The 8,813-nt window shown below is 43.8% G+C and overlaps 1 protein-coding gene across 1 annotated transcript; it reads left to right on the forward strand.

The window, feature by feature from the left end:
• The first annotated feature begins 6,995 nt into the window (after positions 1-6,995).
• Positions 6,996-8,201, forward strand: MAGEB3 (MAGE family member B3). Its single transcript, XM_012933623.2, has one exon. It carries the CDS (start codon positions 6,996-6,998, stop codon positions 8,199-8,201), a length of 1,206 nt encoding a protein of 401 aa, XP_012789077.2.
• Positions 8,202-8,813: the final 612 nt, after the last annotated feature.

Genomic DNA, 8,813 nt, shown 5'->3' on the forward strand with positions numbered 1-8,813 from the left:
AATGTGTTATGAACTTGAAACAGCGGAACACTTGGGCAGTCTTGAGCCAGGGCCGATACCAGCTCGCACTCCACTGATATTAGTGTGGCCACTTTGCTGCTGATCGACCAAGATCCGGAGGCCAGCTAGATTACTGTAGGTCCCAGCAAGTGCTTGCAGCAATGTATCTAGACTGTGAACTAAGCCATTGTCCCATGCTGCCCCAAGAAGGGAAATGATGCAATTTCTAACATAAATCTCCCTGGACTTAATTACTAAAATACAAAAATCCTAAACCTGCATATCTCTTCATTCTCAGCAATGGAAAACTAATTATCAAATTAACAAATTATCAAATTCTCCCTTGTCAGTAGGGCTGTTTTTTTCTGGGAGAAATTCCAACAATAATGAGTTTTGTGTTGAAATATGGAATGCAATCAAGGTAAAGAGAAAATGAAGTGAAATTTATCAGTTATGCAGGCGGGGGTAGGGGTGGGAGGTATACTGGGTTTTTGGTGGTGGAATATGGGCACTGGTGAAGGCACGGGTGTTTGAGCACTGTATAACTGGGACATAAGCCTGAGAACTTTGTAACTTTCCACATGGTGATTAATTAAAAAAAAATCAAAGAGGACATAAGGACATGGACACACATTCCCTGCTCATGCATTGAGAGAATTAACTTCATCAAAATGGCAATACTCCCCGAAGCATTATCAGGTTCAATGCAGTCCCTATAAGGATACCCATAGCATTTTTCAAAGAAATTGATCAAACGCTCCTGAAATTTATTTGGAACAATACATGCCCACGAATAGCTAAAGCAATCCTTGGGAAAAAGGAGATGGGAGGCATCATATTCCCCAACCTAAAACTCTATTCCAAAGCAGTAGTAATTAAAACAGCATGGTATTGGAACAAAGACAGGACTACAAACCAATGGAATAGAGTTGAATATCCTGGCATAGACCTTAAAATATACAATCACCTAATCTTTGATAAGGGAACAAAAAATATGAACTTGAGCAAGGAAAGCCTCTTTAATAAGTGGTGCTGGGAAAACTGGGCAGCTACATGCAAAAAAAGTGAATTCTGTCCTCTCCCTAATGCCATGCACAAAAGTCAGATCAAAATGGATAAAACACCTCAACATAAGACGTGAATCCATAAGAAGAAAACACATGCAAAACTCTCCACAACATTGAAACTCAAGGCATCTTCAAATAAGAAACACCACTGACCAAGAAAGTGGAAACAAAGATTAATTAGTGGGACTACAATAAACTAAGAAGCTTCTGCACTTAAAAAAGACACAGTGACCAAGATACAAAGACAGCCCATGGAATTGGAAAAACTGCGTACCTAATACCCATCTGGTAAGGGTTAATGTCAAAGATATACAATGCTTTACAGTTTTACTGTAAAGTAAAACTGTAAAGCTGGTAGAACTTTACAGTAAAAAAACACCCAACTCCATCAAAAAATGGAGAGAAGAAATGAACAGAAACTTCCTCAAAGAAGAAATTCAAATGGCCAAAAGGCACATGAAAAAGTGCTCTACATCACTAATCATCAGGGAGATGCAAATCAAAATAACAATGAGCCATCACCTCATGCCACAGAGACTGGAACACATCCAAATGAACAAGAACAGACAGTGTTGGTGTGGATTCAGGGAGAAAGGGACTTTTTGTTACTGTTTTTGGCATATTGAACATGCCACGGGTAGCTTGCCAGGCTCTGCCATGCGGGTGGGATACTTTTGGTAGCTTGCCGGGCTCTCCAAGAGGGACAAAGGAATCAAACCTGCATCAGCCTTGTCCAAGGCAAATGCCCTACCTGCTTTGCTATTGCTCCAGTCTAACAATAAATTTATAACAATAAATAAATGAAATCATTTTATATAATATGAATAGTACTATAAACCAGTCTCAATAAGATTAGTTTTTAATTCAAAACTAAAAAATACACATACACAACGGAATATCACTCAGCTGTGATGAAGGTAAAATCTTTTTATGTACTTTAACTTGAATGTAACTGGAAGAAGTTATGCTAAGTGAAATCCGAAAGAAAAAGGTAAACACAAGATGACTGCATTCGCACTATTTACAATAGTCAGAATCTGTAAAAAACCCAAGCGCCCTAGGACAGATGGTTGGTTAAAGAACTTTTGGTACATCTACACAATAGAATACTATGCAGCTATTAGAAGAGATGAAATTTGCATATAAGTGGATGAACATGGAGAGTATCATAAGTGAAATGAGTCAGTTAGAGAGAGGGAAAGACAGAATGACTGCACTCACTTGTAGAGTATAAAGTAATGTAATGGAAGACTAACACCCAAGGATAGTAGAGATATGGGCTAAGAGGATTGTTCCATGGCTTGGAAGCCGTCCTCATATGCTAGGGAAAAGGCAGCTGGGATAGAGAGGGGATAACTAAGTAAATGATGCTCAGAGGGCTCGCTTGGGATAGGAGATACGTGCTGAAAGTAGACTATGGACCAACCATGATGGTTACTTGGTAACTATACTGCAAACCATTAACACCCACCTGCCACAAAGTCAGGGGAGCAAATGGGGTGGGATTGGCAGAAGGGAATCCTGGGATCATTGGTGGTGGAAAATGGGCACTGGTGGAGGGATCAATACTAGATTATTGTATGACTGAAATGTAATCACGAAAGTTTGTAAGTCTAACTTTATTTAATGGTGATTCATTAAAAAAGAAGATAAATATAATAAAAAAAGATTATTGCCATTCATTTTGCATTGGGTAATGAAACAAAGCAAGAGATTACACAATTGCCAATAGAAGTCCTATACATGGTCAATATAAATGTGATATGAAGATACTGGTTCCTTAGAGTAATGGAAAAGTTTCCTGGCACTCCAGTGTGGGGCACGGTGTGGCAGCACTGCACACATAAAACAAAAACACTATACTACAAAACAAAATTTTAATAAAATAATTATAAGCTGTAAACCAAAATGCCATATCTACCAAAAATAAAATACATAGAACTGATAAAGTTTTGGAGAAGGCAGACTGTGTGAAGCACTTACATATTTTCTCAGATACATAACCCCTAAATCAATGTTTGCTCTTAACTACCCTGCAAAAGTAAAAAGCAACCCATAGAGTTCTCCGATCTTGTCTGTCAGTTAGACGTTTACATAAGCACTGCAACCTGCCCTCTATACTAAGGACTCGGAGAAATGAGCTGTTTACTTGGGGCTGGCCGACTCCAGTGAGCAGCGAGGATACGGCATGCCCAGGACCTGATAAACACGAAGATACGCTGCTGGAAAATTATGCAACAAGGTTCCTAAGCAATGGAATGCCACAGGGCCCCACCCCCACACTACCTCAACGCCAAGGCAACCACGTGTCCAGTGCCCCGGATGCCGTTGCTTCTATTTCCGCCTGAGCCATAAGGCTGCGCAGATCCGCGAACATGGCGTCTTGAGCAGGAGGGTGTTGCCGTTACTCTGACCCGGGGGTCCCGGTAAGGATCATAAATCAGGCTACCAGGGCGATTGACCGGGGTCGGGATCTAAGCCGCCGCCCTGGTCAAGGGAGGCGCAATTCGCGCAGCATTCCGTACACTCGGCTCTAGCGAGGGAAACGGAAAGTCACTTCCCATCCACTAAGACTTGCGGGCCGTGGCCCACAATTCCCAGGCTCGTTACAGCGTATTGTACAAAACCGGGGGGTTCAGAACGGCAGGCGGTGCCCAGCTGGCGGGTGGCCGGTGGTTTCTTTACACTTTAAATTTCTCTCCACGCCATTTTGCGGAGGGCAGGGTCTCGCTCGACGAGAGGGAGTGCGGTGAGTATGATGAACCTCGTCACTAGCGGGACACAAGCTTGCCACACTTGGCCGGAGGGATAGTACAGCGTAGAAGGAGCTCGCCCTGCGTGCCGACGCACCCCGTTAGTAATCAAAATGGCCCCTGGCTTCTGCCACTCGTTTGAGGCGTGGGGCGGGCGTACGTTATTTAGCAACGGATGGGTTCTCTTCAGTACAGGAAGAAGCCCCCAAACTCAAATTTATTGAGAAACTACTCATTGTAATTGTAATATGAGAACAGATGACGGTTTTCAGGCGAACGGACTTCTACGCAATGAGTTCTCTTAATCTGTTTCCCGGCACCTTCTCTTGCCTCCCTCCGCCACCATCCCTCCCCCACCAACACAGCCGCCACAAACAGATTCTTGAGTTGAGACCCCTCGAGGCTAGACTAAATTGGGCTCATGATGACTATCACTTTAAAGGGTCCAGGATCTTGGTATTGTGAAGTGGAGAAGGAAGGACGCCTCTGATTTGCCGAGACGGTTGGAACGGAAGCCAAGGTGAGGACGACGGTTGGAACGGGTGGGGGGGGATGGGGAGTTATGTTTAAACAACGCGACACACTGGGAAGCTTTCAGAGAGCTCCTTGGCTATATGGGTGGTCCAGACAAGTGGCTCGGGGTCCAGAAATCTCAGGAAGGGGACAGTTTTGGTCAGACATTGCTCTTCTGATTAGGGAAGATGCCCACCCCGCTAACTGCTGTGAACTTTACCCTGAATACTCATGAGCAGAGCGTCCATGTAAGGACTGGCAACAATGAAATACATCTATAGTCACTCTAGAGAGGCTTCAGGAAGGGGTAGGATAAATAAAAGACTCCAACTTTTGGAGCCAGAACAATAGCACAGCAGATGCAGCATTTGCCTTGCATGGGACTGACCCCCGACTGACCCGTTAGTAGGTATTCCAGAGTGCAGAGCCAGGCGTAACCCCTGAGTATCACTGGGTGTGACTCAAGAAGGCAAAAAAAAAAGGAAGGAAGAAGAAAGGAAAGGAAAAAGAAAGAAAACATTGACTTCACAGACTCATATTAAAAACTTTGTTATGAGTGGAGTCCTAAATCATACTCAATTTTTTTTTTTTTGCTTTTTGGGTCACACCCGGTGATGCACAGGGGTTACCTCCCGGCTTTGCACTCAGGAGTTACTCCTGGCGGTGCTCAGGGGACCATATGGGATGCTGGGAATAGAACCCGGGTCGGCTGTGTGCAAGGCAAACGCCCTACCCACTGTGCTATTGCTCCAGCCCCAATCATACTCAAATTTAAGGTCGGATGCCTGAATGAGAACTAAGAACTCTGACTATAAAAATGTGAGGTCTTCGGGGCCAGAGCAATAGTACAGCAAGTAGGGAAATTGCCTTGCATACAGCCCACTCAGGTTAAATCCCTGCCCTCCCATATAGTGCCATAAGCACCACCAGAGTGATTTCTGAGTTTAGGAGTAAGCCTTGATAAGCCTCAGGTGTGCCCCCCCAAAAAAAATGAGGTCTTAGAAATTATTGCCATTATCTTTAGAGACCCAGAATAGCTCAGGCTGATGTACACACTCATTTATCTTGGAGTTCCAAAGAGGTGTGGGCTTTAGTCTAATTGACCAATTCTGCAAGAGAGCGGAGACTCAGCACTTCCCAAGACTTGTGAGGATTCCAAAATAAAGCCTAGTGATAGCATTAGCCCCCTCAAAAGAAAAAGCAACAGAAAGTGGTCACTCCTTGCTTGCAGCACCAAGGAGCCAGGAAGAGTAGCTTCAGGTTTATTGGAGCATATGTGAACCCTCATTTTTTTGCTGGCATCCAGTTGCTGAGAACCTTGGAGTTCTCAGATCAGATCAGCAGAGAAGGGTGTCCTCAGCTCTACCTAGAGGCAAAGCAGAGACTCTTCATGAGAAATGAGGACCTCAGAAGCCAGAAAGAACAGCAAATGAGGCAGATACCTTGCACATGGCCGGCTCAGGTTCCTTCTACAACACCCAGATAGTACCCTGATCCCACCAGAACTGATCCTTGAGCACACACCTCAGAGTAAGCCCTAAGTACAACTTAATATGACCAAGCAAATGGAAAATAAATTCGAAGTTCAACAAATCCTAAATCCCACAGATGTCTCATTAGAGGATGCTCCCACAGGAGTGGTGGACTGAAATGCCCCTTCATGGGGCCTGAGAGATAGTAATAATGAGCTTGTCAGCATGTGGCTTATCCAGATTTGATCCCTGGCATCCAATATGGTCCCTAGGAACTTCTAGGAATAATCCATGATTACAGAGCCAAATGTATGCTCTAAGCACAGCCAGTTGTGTCCCCCTACCCCCCAAAAAAGATACCCCTTCCTTTTTTGGTTTGTCTGTTTTTCATTTTAGGCCATACATGGCAGTTTTCAGGGCTTACTCTTGGTTCTGCATTCAAGGATCTCTTCTAGTGGGGCTCTGGGCACCATACAGGATGCCAGAGATTGAACCTGGGTTGTCAGCATGCAAGGCTTATCACTGTACTTTATCTCCGTCCCCCTTAACTTCCTTTTCAGGAATCCCAAGAAGATGCAAACCTTGGCTTGAGGTCTAAAATTAGAGCAGCATAAAGAGGTAGGTCCAAGGTCTGCTGGACTTGAATATAATGGTCTCCTTGATTGTGATCTGAAAGGACCCCCTTGCTTTGTAGTTTAGGTTGCTCTGTAGAGAACAGTCCTGCCCTCTGCAGCTCTCAGTTTCAAGTAAACTCCAGGCAGAAAAGGGCAACTTCAGCTGGCAGCTCACTTTAGTTCTCACTTGATTGTGGAAATAAAATGAGCTGAGGACGGGATGTTCCAAACAGTAATCCCGTGGGTCCCAAGAGCAGTGCTCTCAGAAAACCTGTAGAGGGCAATTCTTTTTTTTTTCTTTTTGGGTCCACCCAGCTATGCTCAGGGGTTACTCCTGGTTTTGCACTCAGGAATTACTCCTGGCAGTGCTTGGGGGACCATATGGGATGCCGGGGATCGAACCCAGGTCGGCCGAGTGCAAGGCAAACGCCCTACCCACTGTGCTATCGCTCCGGCCCTTAGAGGGCAATTCTTAAAGTCGAGTTGTAATCTCCCTACTTGAAGGTGCTTAGAATTTTCCACCCTCTCTCTTCCATGTCCAGGTCTCCAGTTCTCCTGCCCACATTCCTGTCTGCCATGCCTCGGAGTAAGAAGTCAAAGTCCAGAAAGCAGGCCCGGGGTGGCTCCAAGGGTGTGAAGGGTGCTCAGGCTACCACCACAGCTGAAGAGGAAAAATCACTTTCCTCAACCAGTCATTCTCTAGAAGCTGCTGGTCAGGAGCCTGCTGCTACTTCACGTAGCACTCTTCAGGCTCGGGGCACCACCAAGGTGCCTGGGAGGGTTAAAGCAAGAGTAACCAAAAGAGCCACCCGTAAAAGAGATGAAGAAGCAAGTTCCTCTGGGGCTTTACACACCACTGCAAGGCCACGTCAAGATTCTCTGACCAAAGTTACAGCATTACTTATGGAATTCCTGATGATCCGGTTCAAGAAAAAAAAGCCCATCCTGAAAGCAGAAATACTGAAGATTATTGGTAAGAAGTACAAACACAGTTTTTCTGAAATTCTCAAAAGAGCCTCATTCAATACGGAGGTGGTATTTGGTATTGATTTGAAGGAAATGGAATCTCCTAAGGATTCCTATGCCCTTGTCAGTAAAATAGATCTTCCCAACAATGGCAGAGTGAGTCCTGGTAGGGGATTCCCCAAGACCAGTCTCCTAATAAATGTTTTAGGGGTGATCTTCCTGAAGGGTAATTGTGCTAGTGAGGAAACTATCTGGGCATTCCTGAATAAGATGAAAGTCTATGCTGGAGAGAAGCACTTCATCTTTGGGGAGCCCAGAAAGCTTATCACTGAAGATCTAGTAAGGCTTAAATATTTGGAATACCGCCAGGTAGCTCACAGCGATCCACCCCGTTATGAGTTCTTGTGGGGTTCTAGATCGCATGCCGAAATCAGTAAGATGCAAGTCTTAGAGTTTTTGGCCAAAATTAACAAAACAGTTCCAAGTGCCTTTCAGTCTTGTTATGAAGAAGCACTGAGAGAGGAAGAAAGTGGTACCGCTCCTACTCCAAGTGCCAGTACCTCCACCACATCCATGAATGCTCCAGAACTGTGTCCAGAAGATCCAGTGGTAGATGAAGAAATTGAATCAGATGCTTCTGTTCACATTGAAGATCCAGTGGTAGATGAAGAAATTGAATCAGATGCTTCTGTTCACATTGAAGATCCAGTGGTAGATGAAGAAATTGAATCAGATGCTTCTGTTCACATTGAAGATCCAGTGGTAGATGAAGAAATTGAATCAGATGCTTCTGTTCACATTGAAGGTGAAGATTAATGAGAAGAGTGAATGTCTAGGTATTACTGAGTAACTCCATGTTTAATACCTTTTGTTTTTTTTCTATATTAACAACTAGTCAATATCTTCAGTTTCTTTCTGTATGTTAACAGATTAGCTTCTAAGTTAAGTTGATATAGAATGTTTATGTGTTATATTTACTTTATTGAGAGTCCTACTCTCGAGTTCTGCTTTGTAAAACAAATTGGAAAAATGTTCACCTCATACAAGATAACTTGGCACCAAAATATCTAGTTTCTTGAAAATGTGGAAAAATTATCAGGAAGGTATATGCTGGGAAGACATGTAAGAAAAAATAGTAAGATGGTCAATACCTTGCTTTCTAATTCCTTTCACTGTTTCTAAGAAGTTGCTATTTTGAAAACTAGTGCATGCATCTATGTTCAATTAAATAATATATCAATACACGTGGTCACAAACGTATTTATTCCTAAACATTAGTTAAGCATCTCTTCTTAGAAGGCTGCATGCCTGCACTAGAAGACCAGCAATATAGAAAACCTAGCTGCTAGCCATAAGAAAGTGTCAAGGAAAAGACACAGCAGGTGCCAAACCATCAGCTGGTGACCTCTATAAGTAATATTGCCATCT

This window comes from Sorex araneus, chromosome X (genome assembly GCF_027595985.1).
Source record: "Sorex araneus isolate mSorAra2 chromosome X, mSorAra2.pri, whole genome shotgun sequence".
Lineage (NCBI taxonomy): Eukaryota > Metazoa > Chordata > Mammalia > Eulipotyphla > Soricidae > Sorex > Sorex araneus.

Excerpts from the sequence above, each read along its gene's own strand:
- MAGEB3 (XM_012933623.2), top strand. The coding sequence starts at position 6,996 with ATGCCTCGGAGTAAGAAGTCAAAGTCCAGAAAGCAGGCCCGGGGTGGC.